The 25138-nt window shown below is 43.4% G+C and overlaps 1 protein-coding gene across 2 annotated transcripts in view; it reads left to right on the top strand.

Annotated features, from left to right (window-relative positions):
- Nucleotides 1-4786, top strand: part of KCNG2 (potassium voltage-gated channel modifier subfamily G member 2) — a 249004-nt gene extending 244218 nt beyond the window's left edge. For both annotated transcript variants that reach the window (XM_088475971.1, XM_088475972.1), the window contains exon 3: nt 3598-4786. In XM_088475971.1, the coding sequence (XP_088332097.1) occupies nt 3598-4305 (708 nt within the window). In that variant the 3' untranslated portion in view covers nt 4306-4786. The remainder of the gene's footprint in view (nt 1-3597) is intronic.
- The last annotated feature ends 20352 nt before the right edge of the window (nt 4787-25138 follow it).

Genomic DNA, 25138 nt, shown 5'->3' with positions numbered 1-25138 from the left:
TCCGAACCTGCTCACCCCTAATATATATATATATATATATATATATACATATATATATATATATATAAACACATAAATTATCTCACATTTAATCTAATTTGTTGACCGGTCAACAGAAATAATAAATTGAACATCACATATAGCAAAACTCCACGGATTCAATAAAAAGTATTACACACATTAAACACATTAAATATTAATAATTAATTCTTGTTCTAGTTCCTACCTAATATTATAGTTGAAGCAGGTGAATATATTAATTTGATGTTTCAATAGCAGGTAAGTTTTGTATCCACACCCAATATGTAGTCTTTAATATGATTAATATGTCCTCTTAGGAGAAAGTACGTATGACATCACTCATCTGGTAGACACCTGCCGCAATCAATGGACATGTAGTTGCCAGTTAGATAGGCTCCATATTATCCAGACACAATATTTGTATCAACATGTGGCAGCTCCGTAACAGTCAAAATACTTGAACATATGCACAGCCAACACTCCTCTTCGGGAGATTCACACTTTGTCTCTAAGGTGGTTGTGAGAGACAATGGAGGGAGGGAGATAAAGTGTCTCCGACAGAGGACTTCTTATTCAGTACCTGTCAGGCTGTAGTGTCCTTGTTGTAGGTATTCCGTACAATCTCAACCTCGACCTCATGGGCTGTTATGTATCCGAAAAGATAGTGTCGCTACGGAGCTCTGGGAGTAAGCGGCAAGCGGGTAGATGACACAGACTGTATCCTGGAGTCCAAAAAGAGAAACCTCTGATGCGTTTCGCACCTTCAATGGGGGCTTTTTCAAAGAGTCTCTTTGAAAAAGCCCCCCATTGAAGGTGAGAAACCTTAGAGACGTAGTGTGAATATCCCGAGGAGGAGTGTTGGGTGTGTATATAGAACTTATCTGCTATTGAAACATCAAGTTAATACATTCACCTCCTTCAACTATAATATTAGCTTGTAACTAAGTCAAGAATTCATTTTTAGTATTTAATGTGTTTAATACTTTTTATTGAATCTATGGAGTTTCTCTATATGTGATGTTCAATTTGTTATTTCTGTTGACCGGTCAACAAATTAAATTATATGTGAGATAACTTATGTGTTTTATATATATATATATATATATATATATATATATGTAGATCATAGCGTGCGGCACTCCATGCATCCATAAACGACCAAACAGGCAGCTTTCAGGTGTTAACGTTTGAATGCTTTATCGCATTTTCATCAGAACAGTAACAACAGTGTACAAAATCTTACCTTAAATACCGTAAGCATAATCACCCAGTGAACCACTTGCAGGCTGGTCCGGGCGGGACTGCGCGCCCAGCCGCCAGCGTCTTGCTAATGACGTCATCACGTCATAGCGCAAACGTGATACAACCATCACCATAGTAACAACATAACAACGCTGCTATAATGCAGCCACAATTAAACATGACACATATTACAGGTTGCCTTAATGTTAGAATAAGCAACAAAATATGCTGGTACACATTAATGAGCATTATTGTGCCGACCGGCACATAAATAACATATACTCTGAACGCTGACAGCTTATGCCTGCCTGGATAACTCAGGCTATGCATACAAAAAAATCAATTACAATAATTGCAGACACACATACATCTAATGCATAACATGTGATCCATTCTCAATCTCTATACATTGAAATATTTGCCGGCAAACAAATAAGTTGTCATAAAAGATATCACAATCTATAGAAATACACCTAACCCTAATTGTTCATTTAGCCCTCTAGGGGCCATGGTACCAAGTCGGTGAATCCACCGTGTTTCACGTTGCATTAATATTTTAGCTCTATTGCCCCCCCTGGCTAGTGGAGGGACATGATCAATCATGCGATATTTTAATGCTGACAAAGCATGTCTCGCCAAGGCAAAATGCCTGGCAACGGGCTGATCACTTTTACCACCATTGATCGCCGCCCTAATCGCACTTCTATGAGCAGCCATGCGTTCTTTAAATGTCCTTTCAGTCTTCCCTATATAGGAAAGACCGCAAGGACAAACAATCTGATAAACGATGTACTGAGAATTACTATGGTGATGGCTGTATCACGTTTGCGCTATGACGTGATGACGTCATTAGCAAGACGCTGGCGGCTGGGCGCGCAGTCCCGCCCGGACCAGCCTGCAAGTGGTTCACTGGGTGATTATGCTTACGGTATTTAAGGTAAGATTTTGTACACTGTTGTTACTGTTCTGACGAAAATGCGATAAAGCATTGAAACGTTAACACCTGAAAGCTGCCTGTTTGGTTGTTTATGGATGCATGGAGTGCCGCACGCTATGATCTACATATTCTCTACTACAGTGGGGGCAACCAGCTAAGTAACAATTTTATGATTCAGAGTGCCGGACTATTGCTGTTTATATATATATATATATATATATATATATATATATATAAACAGAGTTAAGAAATGGCACTCTAATGACAATGACAGCAGGGGGGTGCCAGGTCCGTAGAGAAATCTTAGAAACACTCTAACACCAATTGGGCCGATAGCGATTAGTGTAGAAAAAAAACAGCACTCACGTTTAGATGAAAACTTCACACGTTTTATTCACATGGACAAAAGTGAATAATGCAGCATAGGTAAGCAGTGGCCCTGCTTACAAATATATTGATATATAACAGATCGTGCCACTCTTCATTTTTTTACATCAGCGCAAGGGTGTTTTCCTTAGTGTCATTTATAGAGATGTGCGCCAACCCCCGTGTTTTGGTTTTGGTTTTGGATCTGGATCTACCCTGGTTTTGGATCTGGATTGGTTTTGCCAAAACCTCACCTCTGTGTTTTGTTTTCGTGTTTTGGTTTTGGATCTGGATTTTTTCTTAAAACATGCGCTCGGATCGCCCTGGATTCCCGAAATTCGGGTGGGTCTGGTTCTCAGGGAAACGGACCCGCTCATCTCTAGTAATTTACTAATGGGGCATTACTATTTTATTATAGATTTTTTTTTATTAAAGGGGGCAGTATGTTTTATTTTTTATTAAACTGTTTAACAGCATTTACTATTTTCCTTGTACCCACTGGCTGAGGTTTCCAGGAAGGACTCAATGTTACTGAGCATTGGGCCTGGCTTCTCAATATGCAGCACCCAATAGTTTGTTTGGACCCCTTCCTAGAGGTCTAGGCGATGCTGAGAGGCACTGTGATTTTACATAATGTAAGGTAAAACCAGATGCTTCCCATTCACTTTTAGCAAACAGTTTGCCCTAAATCACATATGGCTTTTCTAAGCTCTAACCTAAATTGGCTGCAATTTGGCTTTTCACCCTTTTAATCTCCCCTTCCTCGTTCCCTTTGAGTATTTATATTCCAAACCACAGGGAAGTAAATTCTGTGGCTTGCATGTGAAAACTTCTGTCGAAGTGTGGTGGGTTTCAAGCCAAACAAAATGTTTTAAAAAGTATCAAGATAAATGTACAGTATGTGGACTTTTTAAGAAAACGTATAAAAGATGAAAAATGCTGATTTATGACTGTAATGACATAATAATATCAATATTTCTTTGTGATAGTTTGGGCCTTTACTATACTAACTGTCTGATTTTCATTTTTAGGGAGAATGTTCCCAGAAGTGCTACAATATGTTTGTATTAGAGACCGTTTGCGTAGCGTGGTTTTCCTTGGAGTTCATCCTGCGATTTATCCAAGCTGAGAGCAAGTGTGTATTCTTAAGGACGCCACTCAACATAATTGACATGATGGCCATCTTGCCTTACTACATCACATTAATAGTGGATTCATTTTCGGGAGAGAAAACTGGAGGAACAGGAAATAAATACCTGGAGAAAGTGGGCCTGGTCCTTCGTGTACTCCGGGCTTTGCGAATCTTGTATGTCATGAGGCTAGCAAGACACTCTCTAGGACTGCAGACGCTGGGGCTCACAGTCAGAAGGTGCACCAGAGAATTTGGACTCCTCTTGCTTTTTCTGTGCGTTGCCATGGCCCTGTTTTCTCCTCTTGTTTATCTGGCAGAAAATGAGCTTGGTGCCAAGCAGGAATTTACCAGTATCCCAGGGAGTTATTGGTGGGCAGTCATTTCCATGACAACAGTGGGCTATGGTGACATGGTTCCTCGAAGCATTCCTGGACAAGTGGTGGCACTAAGCAGCATACTGAGTGGAATTTTGCTGATGGCATTTCCTGTCACCTCCATATTTCACACATTTTCACGTTCTTATACTGAGCTAAAAGAACAACAGCAAAGAGCCAGTAGGCAGCTACATAGACTAGAAGAGAGAGATCAGTTCACTGATGTTGGCTAGAACAGTTCTTCAACCAGTTCAGAATCTGATGGGCCTTGAATTATACAGTATCAGTGAGATAAGTAGGTTTGGTGGTCATAATATTGTACAACAACTTTAAACGCATCTTAATATTTAGAAACCTGTTTCAATTACATTTTCAGAATTTTTGTTGTTTCAAAGTTGGGTATGAAATATGTTTGATCTTGTTAATTTAACCATTATACTTGGTTATATGCTGGTGAAATACAACACAAAAAAGAAATTAGATTCAATTTTTTTACTTTCTGAATTTCCAACATAGTCTCCATGACTCAAGGACTCAAGGACAGTGTTGAAAACATTTGTGACAAATTATAGAAACTGACTTTGCTGTAATCCCTTGTGTACTTTTAAAATGAAAATTAATAATCCTTTTTTTATTTTTAAGGAAGCTTTAATGGAAATTAAACGTGTGTATTTAGATAAATATATTTGTATGTGAGAATTCTGTAAATGAGTTTATATTTTCACATGCTACAGTAATTTTCTTCATGTATTAAAGAAAACCCAGTCTCCAGCTTAGCAAAATTAAAAAAAAGTTTTATTCTCCTATCTGAAACTTTTTTTCTGTTTCAAATAAAGAGATATTATACTATCTTATGAAAATTGAGAATGACTAATTCTGCGAGAGAGAGAGAGAGAGAGAGAGAGAGAGAGAGAGAGAGAGAGAGATGGATAGCATGGATTCCATATTTTATGTGTTCTAATTAAAGTGATGTAACCTCAGTTAAATGTTGGGTACTTTAATATAAATTACATATTAATTTTTTTATACATGTACAGTGCACCCAAGCTACACGTGTTAACATGAATGGTAAAAAAGGACAATGTGACCAGTGAAAAACTATCAGACAATTATTGTAACAATGCCAAAATTATCTATTTTTAAACTAGTGAATTTATAATGCTACCCCCTACTTTAGCATATACGTTATGTGATATTCCATGACCGTTTATAATCACAAGGTTTTAGGCATCAAAACTGATTGCAAACAATCATTTTTAATAAATCATTGATAGCTTACCTGTCATCCTCAGGTTCATTTATGTGGTGTTGGATAAAGTTGAGTCTTTATTTACCTACATTACCTTGGATCAGAAGAGGAAGGTAATGAGTGAAGACGGCAGAAGTTGAAAAAGAAGGGGGAAGCAAAAGAAGTTGCAGAACAAGAGGAAAAGTGGGTTGTGATGGGCGCAGAAGAAAAGTGGGTGATGGGACAAATGGTAGAAGACAGTGGGAGGATATATACATGATTGATGGGGTAAAGGGGTATACACACTAAGAGGGACAAAGTAAGCACAGACACCCACAAACAAAAAGAGACACACAAAGGCAGCCAATGGAGACAGATGGCGAGATAGAATTCTACATGCAAAATGAAAGTCACACACACAAAGTGGGTGAAAGTGAGAAACAATCGAACACAAAGAGACAGAAACACATGTACTGTGTACACACAAACAGAGAAAGTTGGAGTTAGAGGTGATACAAATAGAGAGACACTGCACAGAACTAGCAAGGGGAGAGAGACTGACACAAACAGGAACAGGGAATGGCAAATAGAGAGACTGGCATAGACAATGGAAGCAGAGTCTGCCACCGTAGGAATGAAAGATAGGATGGCACAAAGGGGCATGGGGGTGCAATGCATCATGGATAAATTCCTAATCCCTTAAGTGCCAATGCCAATATTTTAGCAATTGTGTTTATTTTCATAATTATTTAATTTGCTTATTTTTAAAATGCCCTTTAGTGCCAGAGGGGCTATGACATTGACTGTCTAATTGCCCTGACCACCTCCAAAGAAAGCAGTATCATAATAAAACACAAGATAACAATAAAATAGGATCATGTAAATAGATACTGAAACAATGCTGGTACTGAGAGTGTCACGGTCCGCCGGCCGAACTCTCCAGATACGCCAATCTGAGAGTCACCGCCCGTGACTTTTACAAGTTAACTCAGCACGTGTGGTTAAATAAACCTGATAGCTGCCACCAGAGGAACTTAGTAAAAATAGGTAACATGGGCCAAATAAGGCATTGGGTCATAAAAACATAGTTCCAGAACTAGAATTAATGTTTTAATTCAAGAATATCTTCAAAGCTTTGTTACAAAAAGTTACAAGATTATAATAATATTAAAATAAAAGGGTTCACACAATTATTTGCAAGTTCCAAGAAATAAAAGAAAATAACAAATTTGGAGAAATGAACCACACCATTTATTTAAGTGGTACAGAGACGAGGCAATCCCAATGAAGAACTTCGGATCATCTGTACCTTATGATAGCCCTCTCAGAATGAACAACAAACTATAGTTGAATAACATATTTATGCCTGCCTTCCCAGGCTGCTCTGGGTCACTCCCATCTCTTGGAATAGTTTAACCCTTCCTTTGTTTAGGTGACTGTAACACAGGGTTTCTTGGTCACCTGAGCAGGGGTTAGGTAACTGCTCACTCACTAGCTGTTTGAAGCTCAGAGGTTAGGAGAGAGATTTGACACCTTGCTGGTCAGTCTGTCTCTCGTTGGCCTGTAAGCCTGACCCCCTGTGGGGTTATAACCAGACCCCCGCCTTTGATCTCTGACCCTACACAGAACACAGATCTCTTTCAGACTGGCTATCAAGGATTTGGCCAGCTGTCAGGTAATTTCCCTGGACATCCTTCTTATATGCTATATACAAGTTGACATAATTAAGGCTGAAGCAGGAAAAGAGACCTTCATTACTACCTATGTTCAAAGGCTTGTCATTTCCCACACACGAATAACATTACATATATATACACAAGGCAAAGTTACGGGTTTGCTGACGCAATCATGTGCAGTTATTCCTATGCAGACGCAAATCCACTTTTTCGCTACAGAGAGTGCCATGTAACTGAAATGGTGTTTGTGTTATGTAAGGGCATCATTTATTTATTTTTTATCTTTTTCAGAGAGGGGGGGTGGAGTAAGATGAATGGGTTAAGAAACATATGGGAGAGAAGAATCCTGAGTTTGGATCTCAGGTGGCTTGAAGAGTAGCGCAAATTGGAGCTTGTTTAACATCCTCAAGATAAGAGAAAACTGAAAACTATGAAAGTGCTAGCAGACACTAAGATATATCATTAGAAAACTAGTGCAACAAGTCTGACAGCCCTTAACAAAGGAACCCTGGGCAGGAGGCCTATTGTAATGATAACAAAGGCACCGCATTTGGGAGTTATAGAGTATTTTACTGAGGACAAAATACAGAGAGGGAGGATCGGACATTTCCAATGGGAGGTAATTCAGGCATCTGGTTGCATTAACTATATATAAAAAGCTGTATGTCTGTGCCTTTGTCTAGTCTCGCTAATGGGTGGTCTAATGCTGGGTACACACTATGCAATATATCGTTCGTACAGCCAACGAGCAATATATGGTTAAGTGTGTCGGCTCATGTGAACACACAATATATCTGTGAATGACATCGCTCACAGATATACTGTGTTGGTCATGCAGCAAGGCAGATTCAATATATCATGCACATCTGCCGATGTGTACGGACGACTTACCAACTGACCCGTACACTGGGTACAGAATCCGCCGACACTGACATCACAACAGGGTGGGCAAATTGAAATGCCTGCTCAGTTGTGATGTCTGTCTAGACATATCAGGCAGCTGATTGGTAAGTGTGTATGCTTACCAAATCAATTGCCCAGTATGCGGAGACAATCGGCCATTCTCTTATGTACCCAGCAGAATAGAACAGATTTGGTATTAAAGATCTACATGAAAAAGACAAACAATGTCTAGATAGACCCCATATGGTAGACAGTCAATAGATCCACAAGGACAAAAGGTTGATATGGATAAAGATACACAGATACAAAAGGTCGAAAGGGTTAAAAGGTTGACAAAAAATGGTTGACACAAAAATGGTTGACATGTTTTTTTGTTTTTTTTCTAACCCTAGTCTTCACCCTAACCCCCCCCTTGGTGCCTAACCCTAACCTCCCCTCCTAGGGCCTAACCCTCCACTAAATGCCTAACCCTAACCTTCAGGGTAAGTGCCTAACCTTAACCATCCTTCCGAGAGCCTAACCCTAACCCTAAAAAACAAAAAATAAAAGTGTCAACCATTTTTGTTGACCTTTTGTACCTGGATATCTTCATTCATGTCGACTTTTTATCCCTGTCAACCTTTTGTCCCTGTTGACCTATTGACTCTGCCATATTGTATCTATCTAGACATTGTCAACCTTTTTAATGTAGATATATTAAATGGAACCTGAATAGAATAGACCAAGGGTTCTTTGTAATAGAGGTACTGCTCACTGGTGTACTGGGGGGTGGCTCGGGGGGGAGCATGGGGGGCAGTTGCAATCATGGGGGGTTGATTAACCAGCGACGTATGCGCAGACGCATTCGGGACAGAGCTTTATGGCAAGCTCTGTCCCTGCATGCGGATGTTAGTATCTCCAAGTGATATTTCCAAAATTCGGAATGTGAATTTAGTTGAAAATATCACACTACAAACGGATTTTAAATGTGGATTGCAAAAAATAGGGGCCATACAGTTGTAACCAGAACCAGATATCTGGTTCTGGATGGAGCGGTGTATGTGTGGCCCCCCCGGAATGGGCGCTGGGAGAACTACACCTCCCAGCAGCCCTTGCCCCTCCCACCAGCCCCTGGAGCCTCCCAGGAGCCCCCAAGACTCCCAGCAGCCCCCTCTCCAGTTAGAAGATAGAGGGAGGCCACCGGGAGCTGCGGAGATCCCCTGGCAGGTAAGTGAAGACATTTTTTAATTTAATTTTTTACACGGCGCGGGGTTTACAGAGCTGAAAACCCAGTGACCACTACTTTTTTAATTGAATACCATGGGTATCGGGAGCGCGTATACCCACAGTATTCCTAAATTGGGTGCCAGGGGCGCAAGTTATTTTCCTCGCTAAACCTCGCGCCCAATTAAATATGCCCCTTAGTATTGAATAGTCATACTTCTGGTTCTCTTTTTTTTTTTTTGCAAGGGGTGTAATTGCATCACTGTCACCAGGAGGCAAGACAGAGATAGCCTCCACACACACACTATGGGGCATATTCAATTGGGTGCGAGAATAGCAAAAAAACCTGCACCTACGAGGTTTTTCATGCAGGTGCAGGTTTTTTGCTATTCAAATAGGTGCGGATTTCTTCTTTTTTAACACCTAAAATCGTTAATTTAGGAAAAATCAGCGGGACTTGCTCTGGCACCCTGGCAGTACCCCCCCTGAGAACTAATTAAGCAATTGGAAGTTTCCAATTAGCTTAATTTGTCCTAAATTACTTACCTTCTGCAACGCTGTCTTCTTCATCCAGCGTTGGAAGCCGGGTCTTCTGCAGCATGGTGAGTATGTCAGTGTTTGTTACTGTTTGTAAGTGTGTATGAGTGAATGTGTGTGTGCATAAGTGGGTGTGTGTGTGACATCCGGTTTGTGTGCCCCCCCAATGTCTGTGTGCCCCCTCCCCCCAGAATGGGCGCTAGGTGAACTACAACTCCCAGCAGCCCTTGCCACTCCCACCAGCCCCTGGCACCTCCCAGCAGCCCCCTCTCCAGTGAGAAGATAGAGGGGAGCCCCCGGGAGCCGCAGCAACCCCCGGAGACCCCCGGGCAGGTAAGTGCACAATTCGTTTTTTTTTTTTTACGCGGCGCGGGGTTCCACTTTTTTTAATTGGATACCGCAGGTTTCGGGAGTGCGCATACCTGCAGTAATCCAAATTTGGGCGCAAGGTTTTTTCCTCGCTAAACCTCGCACCCAATAGAATATGCCCCTATAAGTGGGGCAGATGCTCATATGGAGTGAGGGAACTCACAGGCACATATGGTGAGTGTACATAAGGACATATGGGGAGGGGCACTGAATTAGCACTAGAACACCAGGGAGGTGTTTGGAGGAGTTTCATAGTAAGTCCCCTCTGTGAATCAGGGAGCTTGCTTCTTCCTCTCTCCCTTGCACTTGTGTGAGAAAGTTGTTCATGGGGATACTCTTCCCTGCTCTATACAGTAGACACATCTAGTTATCTCCGCCGCAGGCCAGAACAAAACCATATCAAGAATACAGTGGATAGACTGTGATACTTACTACTTACTACTTGCGATGCACATGGACTCCTGGGTCCACGGTGGCCCTGAGTCGCACACCCTGCACCCAAAGTATACTTGCCTCGCTCTGGCAAGCGGGAAGTTCCTCTTCCTCTGCGGATCCATCTTTCCAGCGACATCTTCGGGAAAATGGTGCTGCGCAGTGATAGCAAAGACTCTGGTGCTCTCTTGTGTGCATGCAACATGTTCCCAAATATCAATTGAAAGATGGCACCACGGTGGTGGTGGGACGCACTTGCCAGAGAAAGGTAAGTTGCCTGGTTGGTGGGGGGGAGAAGAGTTGCTCAGATAAGGTAGTCCACTGCACACGGCCCCCCTTGGGCATTAATATGTCCCTTCCTGCACTGATATCCATCCATACTGAGAGGACAGTCGCTGGCTGGTAATCTGTCAGCACGCCTTTTCCACTACAGGCTCCGCTCCATCCAGAACCAGATATCTGTACCAGTGAGTACAGCTGTACATCCACTATTACAAAATAAACTACAGAGCCTGGTTAAGTTACCTGAGTGGTCATTGGCTACAATTTAACCGCTGGTGTGTAGAGTACTCTGCTCACCATCAAGGCTGCACACACCTTCCCAAAAGAGCTGAGCCACTCAAGGCAGGCAGTGACCTCCACTAACAGCAGAAGTCCATTTAAAATGCATAAGATCTGCATAGGTTTATTCCTTTTACACCATACACCTTTATTAGCTTACTTAACTTAACTACAAATAAAGACACGGACACCAAGAGCTTGGCTAAAAGGTCACAGCTTTTTATTTATAATTAGAATTAATCAACCTAACCAGGGTGGCAAAGAGACACTGCAAGCCCAGTTCTAGCTTTCACCTCGCTAAAAAATACTTGGGGGATGACTAAAACATCCCCCCTCTAGACGCACTAACGATGTGAGAGTCTCATTTCCCTCCTGGGCCAATCCGAGGCGCTTACCCACAGAAAAGTGCCCGGGTCCCCCCCCGCACGGAGAAGGACAAATTCGCCAGGGGCATAGAGGGTAAGTGCCCCCACAAAGTTATCTGACGCCACTTAAAGCCACTGAGCTGCAGCGTACTCCCGTCTGCTGCATCTACCCTAAGCTGAGAAAAAAGGTTAGTGTGACACAACAACATAATGGGTGGGATGGTGGGTTGTGAAGATCCAGCAAAAAAGGCTGGTTAGAAACGAACAGGCCAATATATACTAGCATTCAAACCCCTCCTTCCATCAATATCATTGGCTCATCACACCAGCTGAACACAGAAACTTACCCAGCAACAAGGTTGTCATACCTACAACATTCAGCAAAAAAACAGCAATCTTATTTATCCTCACCCCTATTCAGATTTCGTCTACACTAAGTGCTGGCCAGCTAGACAAGAGCCCTGGGAGCTTCCACAATATACAAGTACAACAGTGGGTGCACTGTGGACCCTCAAGTTACGACTTGCCCCTTGACTCATAGGTCCATGCACACTCCACACCCTGCACCCATAGTGACTTACACAAAAACAACAACAGCATAATCCACAAACCAATGCAACTGTTGTATGAGGGTAATTGCTATGCAGTCCCAGCCTTTCAGGCTTTGTTTTTCTTACAGCAGAAACATGCATATTGTATGAAGCCCTTCAGATAAGACTGAGTATTTGCAGATGGCCATCTCAAATATAACAGCAATACACAGCAGGCATTGGGGAGGATTAATGAGATGAAAAGTGTCCTGGTGCCCTTACAAGCAAATTCCAAATTCCATACAGGAGTTGCATAGTGTCCTGGGACCAGCACGAATGCATGTATTCCAACTTTTCATTTTATGTTTTATATCTGTAGGTAATACTTGTATTTATTACACATTAAATATTTAAGTACCCAGTTTCAGTATAATTTTATCTAGTCACATATAGGAACATCACAATGGACACTGGACCTGATTAAGATATGTACACTAATGCTATTTTAGCTGCAATGCCGTACACAGCTGCTGTGTGATAATATGCTAATGCATGCAGCCACATGGAAAAGTATTGAGACGTCCACTGGTGGCTTCGCAAATCAAATTAAGTGCTTACAAATGCGCAGTGGTGGACGCAGATCCTTCGATAATTGACCATCTGAGTAACTCTACGGTCGTGCAGAAGGCCCATGGGCACTGAGACACTGGTGCCATATTTTCTGTATACGGGATCACAGATGTAGGTCGATACACTCTTCGGTCACAATACGCTCACATTTTTGCCGCCACTTCCTATTACTTCCCACAAAATGGCCCATCTGTCACTCGCTTGTGAATAAATCCTCACTACAACCGTAGTCACATTTTATTGCAAACAAATCGGCATGACGCATTGCGGCAAAGGCACATGCACAGTCGGCCGATAATCGCTCAACTGTGTAACTATTGGCATTGCGTAAATATGTGAATTAGGGCAACGGTAGAGAGCAGTGTTACAGGTGGGGGCGATCACACTGATCACCCACCCTCCACTGGAGGCGAACACCTGTGCTGAGAGCGTGGCGTTGCTTTGCGGTGATGCGCATAGTAGTGTCTTACTTTTTAGGGAGAGGGGCATGGCCATGCCTCCCGGATTTGGTCATGCTCCCTTACGAGTACCCGGGTCCATTTAAGCTCTCGATGGCCCTGAGCATCTGTTCAACAGCTGACCAAACAACAAAATTTGAAAAAGAAAAAATGGAACAACACTGCTTTCAACAATCTACATACAAAATAATGCTAAAAATATAATATAAACAATATTTAATAAAAGCAAATATAAACACAATAATTTACAAAGACATACTGTATGCAAAGATTGAACATTAATATAAAGAATGTATTAATGAAATATGTAATAAATAAAGAACGCAATAAAAAGGTCATATAAGGACAGTCACTGATTGAATGATTTGTAACCCCACTGTAGTGTAAATACGATTGATACCAATTGGTGTAAATTAGTTGTGGTTAGATCCAATAAGGATGCAACTGTCACTCTAGCAAAAATTGCAGTAAAAATATATATGAAATAGATTGTTAAATGTCATGGAATTTTCTATAATGGCAAGTCTGGTAATTCATAGACATATGTTAGGCTGTGAGAACTACAGTTAATAATCTAAATGAAGAATGCAAATCAAATAACGAGTCAGGCGCTAATCAATAAACTAGAAACACAATAAACATAACGTAACATGGAAATTACAAAAAAACAGTTCATTGTGATCTCCAAAAGAATTCTGCTCCTACTACAGGCTCCCGCTAACCTAAACTATAAAAAGCCAGGAAGAAGGAGCAGTAGCGTCCCTCCCCGCGGTGTCACACGGTCCGGGGAGGGACATTTTCAGCGTGGTGTAGCCGCGCGTGGCCCGAAAAGGGGGCATGGCCTCGTGAGAAGGGCGTGGCCTTGAGGACTAGGGGCGTGACCACGGGGGACAGGGCGTGGCCTCGCGACCCGATCCCCCGTGGTCACATTATTAATATTACTGGGGGTGCAGGGGATGCTCACTGCTTGAGTTGCAGTGCCGGCTCCATCACAGTGTCAGGAGCCGGGTGCTGCACTTAATACTACAGTGCAGCACTCGGCTCCTGTCACTGTGGGGGAGTGTCAGTCTGCACCTTGGTGTCACCCCTCGGTGGGTGACAGCCGGGTGCGGCCCGCACTCCCCTTGTGACGCCACTGAGAAGGAGTGGTGTTACAAGTTGGGAGCATTAGAGATCAAATTCAAATTAAGGGTCATATAACATCAAATACATACTGCAGATCACCAATAACTTTACACAATATTTAATTTGTTATTGAAAAACCCCAATATATAAAATATATTTAAAAAAAAACCCAGATATTCTCTTTAACCCTTTCAAGCTCATACTGAAGCATGGAAGTCGAAATGGGTGATGCAGCTGAATCTAATGGTACCCCTCCCCAGGGATCTCCGTGTTGGGTACAACCTTGGCTCACTGGTGACCACTCTGCTTTCTAGTGTCCACCTACACTTATGCATACAAGGCAGTGTTCACTTGTGGTCAAGTATGATTAGAATGCATCTAAAATGTGATGGATCATATAGGTAATTTGTAAGAATTTGTATGAATAACACAGTAGCAGTGGCGTAACTAGGGCAGGGCGAGCGGGGTTTGTGCCCTGGGCGCCGTTGGACCGGTGGCGCGGGGGGGCGCCGCCGGCCACGGTACCGGCCCGCCCGCAGCGCCGGTCCTGTGCTGCACGCCTGAGCCCGTTCCCTCCCCCTGAGCACTTGCCCAATAGCACCAGGAGGCGGGCTCAGGCTGTGCATAACACACGCATCGCCGCCAGCGCTGGCGGCGATGTGTGTGTTAAACAGCAGCCAATGAGAGTCAGATAGACTCTCATTGACTGCTGCAGCACCCACTGCAAGAGCCGGACTTCCGTCCGGCTCCTGCAGTGGGTAATGGGACTGACGTCATGACGTCAGTCCCATAATGCTGAGCGCGCCAGCCCGGGCGGACTGGAGGGCGGGAGCGGCATCAGCATCGCGGACGGGAGCAGCGTGGAATCAGGTAAGTATATTTTTATATATATTTATGTATTTTTAAACCTTACCTATCTGCACAACGGGGGAGGGGTTGGCTACTACTGGGGGGGACATCTACTGGGGGGGGGGGACATCTACTGGGGGTGCCATTGGGAGGACCTCTACTGGGGGGGGGGCTACTCTACTGGGGACTACTACTTGGGGGGGGACTACCACTGGGGGCATTCTAAAAGGGGCCTAGTATTACTAGAGGCACTGCACTCGGGGGACCACTAATGGGGGCAATAATAGGAAGGGCCACTACAGGGACCACTGGATAGGGGGGGGGGGTCACTACTGGGAGCCTGCATCAGGGGGACCACTACTGGGAGCACTGCATGGGAGGGGGGGACACTACTGCTGGGGGCACTATATAAGGGGCTTACTGCTAGGGGCACTGCGGGGACCACTACAGGGGGCACTAGATGGGGGGGATCACTACAGGGTGCCTGCATAAGGGGACCACTACTGGGAAAACTGCATGGGGGGGACTACTGCTGGGGGCACTATATAAAAGGGCACTGCATAACGGGATACCGCTACTAGGCGCACTGCATTGTGGGGACTGCTACTGGGGGCACTGCATAAGGGGGAACACTACGTGGGGCACTGCATTTGGGGGGGCCCCTACTGGGGGTACTGAGTAAGGGGAACTAATTGGGGGCTGTATAAGAGGGACCACTACTGGGGATACTGTATAAGGGGCACTACTATGGGCCTGCATGAGAGGGACCACAACTGTATACTGGGGGTACTACTGGGGTTAAGGTGCATATGGATAGGAATGTTCAGTTTGAAAATAAAGGGGTGTGTCATGTTGACATGCCCCATTTTTAAGTGACCACGCCCATTTTTTTGCCTCGCGCGCCTTTGGCGCGCGCAAATGGGGGGGGCTCCCTTTTCAAATTTGCCCTGGGCTCCAAATACCCTAGTTACGCCACTGCACAGTAGGTAAACCACTCTGTTGTCTTGTTTATTCTCTATGTGTTTCATTGCCCCCTAGCCAGGACAGCTAGTGATTTCATTAGAGGAGGTATTCCATATTGGAATTAAAAGGTATTTAAATAGAAATAAACCAATCATATAGTCAATCATTAAAGTAATACTGAATATCATTAAGTTGAAATCCAAAATAAAAAAAGATTTTGTAGAAATATATAGTAAAAATAATAGTAATAATCTGATAATATCTAAAAATTTATAAATTACGTTGCAAAAGGTGATCTTTATACACTGCTCTGTAAGTGCAGAATTTCTTTTTTTAGTGGTAGTGTTTCAGGTGCACGGATACTTTTTTACAACTTTATTTAATTGATTTGAGATAAATCTGAATGTGAACACCCAAGTCTCTCTAGCGCCTGTTATCACCTGTGATCATGAGGCTCTCATGGATGCATCCTGAAATAGAGATATTTTATATAATATATAACATTTGTTAGATCAGTGTCCCATATAAAAAAAAATCCACAATCTGCAGTATTTGTGTTGAATAGACACCAAAGGTAAAAATATATCCAGTAGTCTCTACAAAGAGTTTTATATAAACAAATTATGTACTCCACAGAGTCCGCTTAATTTTCTATTATTTTGCCTGTATTTCAGGTGAGATACAATATGTATATGTGTGCGCTGATTTAGAGTAAATAAAGTGAGTAACCTCTGAACCAGAAGCTATGGTTTAATTTGATACATTGAATCGCACCCATTGCCGCTAGTCACTTATTTGGCTATCTGGGTGCTCGGTCCATCTGCGGCTGATTGTTGTTGTTTTAGAGACGTCGATTTTACCTCTGAGGCAGTACGTATGCAGGTTCTTTCAGCGCTATCCTGGCTGTCGTGGAGCCGGCCGCCCAGACCTGCGGTCTGTTAGCGGCTTGTTAGTATAGCTAGACTCACCAGCTCCAGCGGCATCAATGGGGGGTCCCCAAATGTGTGCGGCTAATTAACACATGAGCCGCTCAACAGGCTGAGTGCAGATACTTATTGTAGCAGAGGTATACAGTCGGGAAGTCGGCGGACCTAATCCCGACAGCCGGCTTCCCGACTGCTTAATCCCGGTGAGGGTTAAATGACGCCTGTCATTTTACCGACGCCGGGAGACCGGCACCTGGTATCCCAATCAAAGGGATGACGAGTGCGGATAGCCGCGTTTTAGGTTTAGGCTTCCCGGGGGGGACTTAGGGTTAGGCAGCCCCCCCGGGAGGTTAGGGTTAGGCTTGGGGGAGCGAGGGTTAGGCACCCCCGGGGGAGACTTAGGGTTAGGCACCACCCCCGGGGGACTTAGGTTTAGGTGGCGGGGAAGGGGGGTTAGGTTTAGGCACTTATAGGGGGTATTAGGGTTAGGCACTGGGGGGGGTTAGGGTTAGGCACCCCTAAGGGAGGGTTAGGGTTAGGGGGTAGAATAGGTTAGTGAATACTTACCTAGGGACGATCGGGATTTTCATCCTTGTCGGGCTGCCGTGGGTCCGGCAGTAAATCATATCGATTCTGTAGCAGATGTCTGGACACTTAAAATAGCTGTTTAGCGAGCAGCAACATGTTTTATCCACATCCGTGGACTTTTTCAAGCTTTTGAAGTCTGAGTGTACAAGGACTGACAGGCCCACATTCAGCGTCTGCACGCTGTAATACCACCGGTGATTCTGCAGATGTCACCATCGCTCACACCATTGCCACTTGCACCGATCCTATGGCATGTGCAGTTTCTACATGTGACTATGGCCTCTGTGACTGCCGCTGTTGGGAATACACCTGCGACATTCCCATAACACGGCCATGAGACTGGCTTTTTTTTTTTTTCACTTCTAGCCACTGCTCAGGAACACCCATCATTTTGCTGCCCCATTTCTGTTACCATCTGTTGCGATCGCAACAGCACCTTTGTGCGCACACACTGTGTATCACATGCACCGTAGGGTTTTCTGAATATTTTTGCGCATATGCAGTTGCAAATATTTGCTGAACTACATGAACTTCGCCATTGCGTGTGAATTGCGTGCGCTTCTGAATCAGGTCCACTATGTAATTTATTAGTTGTTTCAGTATGTTGTGTATATGTTCAAAAACAAACTGTTTAAAGTGATGATAGAGCGCTCAGCATATTGCTGTCTACAGTGGCACCATACCAGATAAATAACCTATTTGTGCGCATGTGCCGGATCATTACTGAGCATGTGCAGTACAGGTCTGCATTGTCTCGCAGATGATCCAATGTTGCATTCAGCAACACATGCAGAAGGCATGACACTTCCTGCTGCATTACATTAGAGCTATCGCAGCTGTTACCATTTAAGCAGCTGTGATAGCACCTCCGTCCTCGGCTGAATCAGACCCTCTATTTCCAAATCTGAATCAGGCCTGTAAGGCATCCATACATCAGCAATCTGAAAACCACAATTGCCCGATCTTAGGATTTCCAAATCTAGCAATGTGCACCCATACATTATAGATCTTTTTCAGTGATTTGCAGATCATTTTTAGCAAACACAGGGCCTGATTCAGAGCCGACGCTATTTGCGGACGGTCGTTCTGAAAAAGGGGCCGGATATTTAAATTAAGTGCTCGCTCTTTGCGGTCTGTTGACGCCTCTATGTCTGAAAGAGCGAACGAAACATGCGCTCACTATTTTGTAAAGACGCCCCCTGGCCGCTCGCATCATACGTCATCTCCGCTATTTATTAGATTAATCGAGTACATCGAAAGGCGTATGAACTGCTCGCTATTCTTGTGGTAGCATTTTCCTACCGCAATCATGCGAGCAGTTCAGGCTAAAAGACAACCAAGTGACGTGGCCGATGACGCTGATTAGTTAATCATGCACACCCTTAAAACGCCCGTTTTGACCGTTTGGCACGCCTGCGTTCGGATCTCCACTCCCCGTTTTCAAGCACCTTCCCCTGTTACCACCCACAAACGCCTCATCCTGTCACTCAAATTAGCAACCTGTGGTCGGGTTTCTCAACCGCAAGGCCAGGAGTGATTTTGGCTCTATCAGAGCCAAAATCACTCCCACTGACTCCCAAAATCACTCCCACTGACATCACCACTCCCACTGACATCACAGCTCATTCGCTCCGAGCGATGTTTGCCCAACTGCGCATAGTGATGTCAGGCGTTCCCATAGGAACGCCTCCGTCTGGCAGCGACGCCCCCGGCACGCCCACCAAAGGGGGGTGCTGTCAATCAACATCGACAGCACGCCCCCTTTGATGCAAGACTACGAGCGAAGGAAAGTCCTTCGCTCGCCGGGTCTCGCGCAGGCGCACGACGGAGCTCCCTCCGTCGTGCGCATGCGCAGTGGGGAACATCGACCCACTTGCGAGCGTACTGCCGCTCGCGAGTGGGTCTGAATGACCCCCTTTGTTCCAAAAGCATTATTTACCTCAGTAACATTAATTTTCAGTAATTTGCAGTCTGTTTTGACCACCTCACAGCTCACAATACTGTTCACAAATATTGGCCAAAGGATGGCTGGCTAAACTAAGCAACAAAGCAGCACAAACACATTGTAGTTTAAAAGAATATAGCACATCTATGAAATATTGCGACACAGCAGTGGCAGACAGGATGGCAGTTTACTAAACTATACTACTCCATAGAAAGAATGTTTTCATTAATCACAAATTAGATCAGACAGAGGCCCGAGGGCAGTAGAGGGAAATGGAGGTAGAGTATGTATTGGAATGCTGGTAAAAAGGAATGATCAATTGATAGATCGATTGATTAAATCATTAAAAAATTTAATTGAGACGTGGCCTTGCGAGAGCTGTTTTGTACTAACTGAGAAAATAAAATAAATGCCTTAAAATAATACAGTGTTAATAGCCAAGGATTCCTGACAAGAGTTACAAGAGAAGCTGGCCATCTTACCCCCCCCCCCTCCACACCACCACTATTCTCCTTCCTAATTAGGTAACACATTCCTGTATAACATTTATGAGGTGCACCAGTGAGTTTGATTATGTGGGGAACTAGCTCAGAGGCCCGAGTGCAGTACAGGGAAATGGAGGTGGAGTATGTGTATATGTAGTGGAAGAGAGGAAAATGATTGATTGACATCCATTGATTGATAAAGTAACAAAATAAAAATTGAGACTTTGCCTTTTATTTTCTTGTTCATATTATCAAATAATGCTAAATATGCTCCATAATTCTGTTCATTGTTTTTAGATTTTGTGGGGCATCACATTATTTCTGGTTAAAAATGTGTTACAAATTATTGTGTTAGAGCAATAACCAATAACAATGTTTGTCTATGTAAAAGACCATCACCAATGACCCCAAACAGCCCATAATGAAAAGAAACACACAACAGTTTTATTTTTATATTTTTTAACACAGTGTTTGAACACACAACACAGTGTTTCACAGCACGCCTAGTAATGGCACCCTAATGTTGTTATTTTTTAACACAGTGCCTGAACACACAAAACAGTGCTTCATAGCACTTCTAGTAATGGAACGCTAATGACGTTATTTTTTAACACAGTGCCAGTACACACAACAGTTTTATTTAAATATATTTTAACACAGTACCTGAACACACACAACAGTGCCTGATGGCACTCCTAGTAATGGAAGGCATATGACATTATTTTTTAACACAGTGCATGAACACAAAACATTTTTATTTTAATATATTTTTAACACAGTGCCTGAACTAACAACAGTGCCACACAGTGCTCCCAGTAATGGCATCCTAATTTTTTTAATTTAATTATTTTTAACACAGTCCCATAACACACAACACAGTGCTTTACAGCGCTTCTAATGGCACCCTAATGGATTTTTTTTAACAGTGCACACAGCAGTGTTTCATGTAAAAAAATTTTTAACACAGTGCCTGAAGAGCACACAGTGTGGTCCTAATACAATGGGGAATCTGGGGTAGCCCCTGGCACTCATCATAGTAATTCCATGTATCTCTTTTCTTTCTCACGTCACTTTGAACCATGGTGATTGAAAGACGTCATCAGTTACAAAGGACCCATAGGTGGACATAGCTACCTTGCTTACCACAACACCAGGAACCTGATTCTGTTCCAGATTTCTCATCATTCGGGCAAGTATGTAATATGTTAGTATCCCTGTCATCCAGATTTCTGTAGCCAGGATTATCATGAAAATTATAAGGTTTAGTGACCTTTTATTGCTCTTTGTTTACCTGGTTTGGGTAAAGCAAGACAGCTTGGCCAGTCTCACCTATCTCCACTACCAACTTACCATACCAGGCCACTTTGCTATTTGTTCTTTGAACAGTTCCAACACAGCCTGGGTGAGATTAGCTTCATTTGTGCCTCTAGCTTGAGAGCTGATGTGTACCAGTTTGGTTACTCTCTTGCTGTGTGAAGCATGTATCCAGGTAGGCTACTCAGCAACCTTTACTGCGTGGAGGTGGTCAGTACCTGATACGGTCTGTCCCAACGATCTACAAAGTAACCTGAATGTAGTAAATTACATACCATTGAAACTCACCAGGATTCACATCATGAATTTGTCTCAGCATTATTTGTAGCCTGCTAGGAGACTATGCTCTGCTTTATCATTCCAAATTGCATATTAAGGGTAAGAACATTTTTGGTAGTTAGATCATGTTAGGTATTATGTTCTCTTCTGGACCTATCATTAAATTTGACAGACTTAGTGGTGGCCTAGGAGTGATCTGGATGTTGTGCAAGACTATGGGTAGAGCATCTACACAATTCAACTTTGTGTCCTCTGTGACTTTTATCAATTTATTTTTAATGGTGGCATTGGTTCTCTTCATCTTTCCAGAAGCTTGGGGCCAGTAGGGGCAGTGTAACTTGGACTATTATTCTGCACACTTCCTGAAATACTTGTCCTTTAAAATGTGTTCCCTGATCAGATTCTATTATGCGGGGTATACCATATAAGGAAACAAATTTTTGTGATATCATTTTTGCTGTCAAAAATCAGTAGATGCTACAGCTGAGAATCCTTCTGGCCAACCAGAAAATACATGATAACATACCAATATCTATCTATATATATATATATATATATATATATATATATATATAATTTGCTACAAAATCAATTTATATTTCCTGGAAGGTCCTTCTGTAGGTGGGAAATGCGTAATGGGTGTAGGGACAGTATTTCCTGGATTCTTTCATAGACAGGTAAGGCAGAACAGTGCTCTCTTACTTGTGTACGATGAGAAGATTGGAGTACACCAGTACATATGGATCATTTTCACCATACCATCCTTCCCAATGCGAGTGAGCCCATGGGCTGCCCATGTCAGGCAAAGTAATAGTGATTTTGGTGCCACTGTTTTTTTTCTATCTCCCCAGATGCCATCATCATCTGGCATCACAAGGAGATTTCGCACAATGAAAAAGACTAATACACTTGCATTCATTTCTCATAGGTTACAAGGTGTAAAACTTTGCAGTGATACAATATTTTTGACTTCAGGGACCACATCTTCCTCTGATTTGACTCACATATTGGCCTGCTTTGCCACTTCATTAGCCCTCTCATTTCCAAGTGACACTGGATCATCATGGCTGGGTGTGTGCTAGGCATTTCACCACTGCTTCTTCGTTAAGCAAGCTGGATAGCTTTAATTAAGTATATGACTATTCCTTTGGAGTCCCATACTATAGTGTGAGATCTCCATCACTGTTGATATCTTGACAATCAATCCTACCCCACAAGCTCACTCAGGGGCATTTTAAGAGATGAGGGGGCCCATGTGAAGCCTCTGTTTGGACCCCTCCTCTCTGACAGCGCACCGAGTGCAGTAGATTCTGGCTTAATGTGGGAATCTACTGCACACGCGCGAGTCTCCAGGGAAGTGGCGCCCGTGCCTTATACATGGAGACCTCTTTTCTCAACATGCGCAGGTCTCAGGGAACATGGCCGCCACCATTTTCCCTGAGATTTTTGCTGCTCTGCAGCACCGGCTCGGTGCTGCAGAGCAGCACTCTGAAGACGGCAGCAAGGTAAGTTTAAACTACATATGCAGGGTGTGTGCTTTGGGCCCCCAGGACCCTGTGTGCACCGCACACCCTGCACCCATTATAAATACACCCCAGAGCTCACTGCCTAGATGTCATCCTTGACTCTAAATTATGAACTTTGTTCCCCACATTCAATCTTTTTCTAAATCATGTTACATACATATCCAGAATACGCCCATCCCTTACAAAAGAAACTGAAAACACATACATACATTCATTCATTATCTCCTGCATTGATTATTGCAATAGTCTGCTTACTCGTTTTCCCCAAAACAAACTTTCACCCCTATAAACTATTCTGAATGCAACTGTGAGCCTGTCTTCCTTGCTAAGCATTCATTATCTCCTACTCCACTCTTTCAGTCCCTCCACTGGTTACCTGTATTCTATTGGATTCAATATAAAATACTTTTACTTACACATTAGGCTATTAACCAAACTACACCAACATATATCTCTTCGCATATCTAAAAATAACTCCCAGCTTGACCCCTTTGACCTGCATATCTCATCCACACACATTACCTTCTCCCAATTATGCTTACAGGACTTTTCCTGGGCTGCACCCACTCTATGGAACACCTTCCCACACACAATAAGACTTCCCTCTAGTCTCCAAATCTTCAAGTATTCCTGGAAAATTCACCTTTTCAGGTGAGCTTATTAAATTCCAGAACCACCCATAGGCTATGCTACACAATAACATCCCCTCTATACAGTCCACACATAACTTTACATATTTTCTCTTTCTTCACTTTCATATCCTTTCTTCACTTATTTGTCTGTCTGTTATTACCCAGTCTAGTTTTATTGCCATTTGTTGCGAACTGTAAAGAGCAAAGGAATATGCTGGTACTATATTAATAACTGTAATAATAATAATAATAATAATAATAATAGTTTTGTTACAGCTTATTCCTCCCACCCACTGTGACAATTCTGTGACAGTAGGAAAATATGTAGCTGCATTAAGTGTACTACAACACTGCAGATGATGTTGGGAGGTATCAGTAATGCCAGTCCCCATTTTGTCAATCTAGAGGTATTGATATATTTGGTAGTAGACCCAATGAGTAAAGCTGCTACATCATGTGGCACATTTAGTGTCTAAGCACTAGGGATGGCCATCGGTGGTGTTACCATCGATGGCAAAATAGCAAGTAGCCATCGATGGCTACAACCTATTCAATGGATGACCATCAATGGTTTCACCAACGATGGTCATCCCTGTTTTGTGACTGACTGTCCTGTGGACCAATCAGAACCTGGGGGTGGGGCTTCTCGGGTGCCAGGGGCAGAGCTATGTTCAGAGTCCCAGCACCTTGTTAAAAAAACACAACATTCGGTTATGCTCAGACGTCGATGGACAGAAACCATCTGGTTTTCCCCCATCGATGACAAAAGCATTCAACATCGGCCATAAACCATCCCTACTAAGCACTATGGCCCTCATTCAGACCCGGTCACAAGCACTGAGTGCTCGCAACCAAGTCGATGTTTAGGCCCTGCGCATGCGCAGCGGCCGCACTGCACGTGTGCAAGCCCCAGAGAGAGAAATTCTCTTGCTCTGGAGCTCACTACAAAAGGGGCGGCTGTCGATGTTGATCGACAGCTCGACCCGTTTTGTAGTCGTGGCGGGGGGGGATGGTTTCACAAACGGTGGCGTTCCTTAAGGAGATTCCTGCTCGATCAGATCAAGCCCCGATGGTCGCGATGGTCTTGACCATCGCGACCATCAACCTGGTCGGTCGCTAAAGCTGTGGGTGGTACCGCCCTCATTCAGAGCGAGCGCTTGCTTCTTGCGACCGCCTCTGAATGAGGGCCTATGTCAGTTGTCTTTTCCACTAATAAAGTTGCTCCTGCTACAACAGCACACAGGCATTGAGGTAGGCCTCTTGCTACCACATCAAGCTGGCTTTAATAGAAAATAGGTTTGCTAGCAATTACAGGTGAACTGATGTTATATCCCCAACTCTGATGACTGGAACTGGATACAATTCTCTCCCTCAGATATAGTTGAGCAAAACTGTCTCTAGTATCTTCCACATCAGGGTAATGCAGTTGACACTGGAACTGTTGTAGACCCACAAGTCGCAAACTAAATAGCTCTTGAATTATGCAGCACTTATAAGAATTTGAGCGACTGGTTTCTGTGACACTGCAAGTCCCAGCAACAC

The sequence above is a fragment of the Taudactylus pleione genome, unplaced genomic scaffold (assembly GCF_031769625.1).
Source record: "Taudactylus pleione unplaced genomic scaffold, aTauple2 ptg000179l, whole genome shotgun sequence".
Taxonomy (NCBI): Eukaryota; Metazoa; Chordata; class Amphibia; order Anura; family Myobatrachidae; genus Taudactylus; species Taudactylus pleione.
This window is presented reverse-complemented; position numbering and strand designations above follow the sequence as displayed.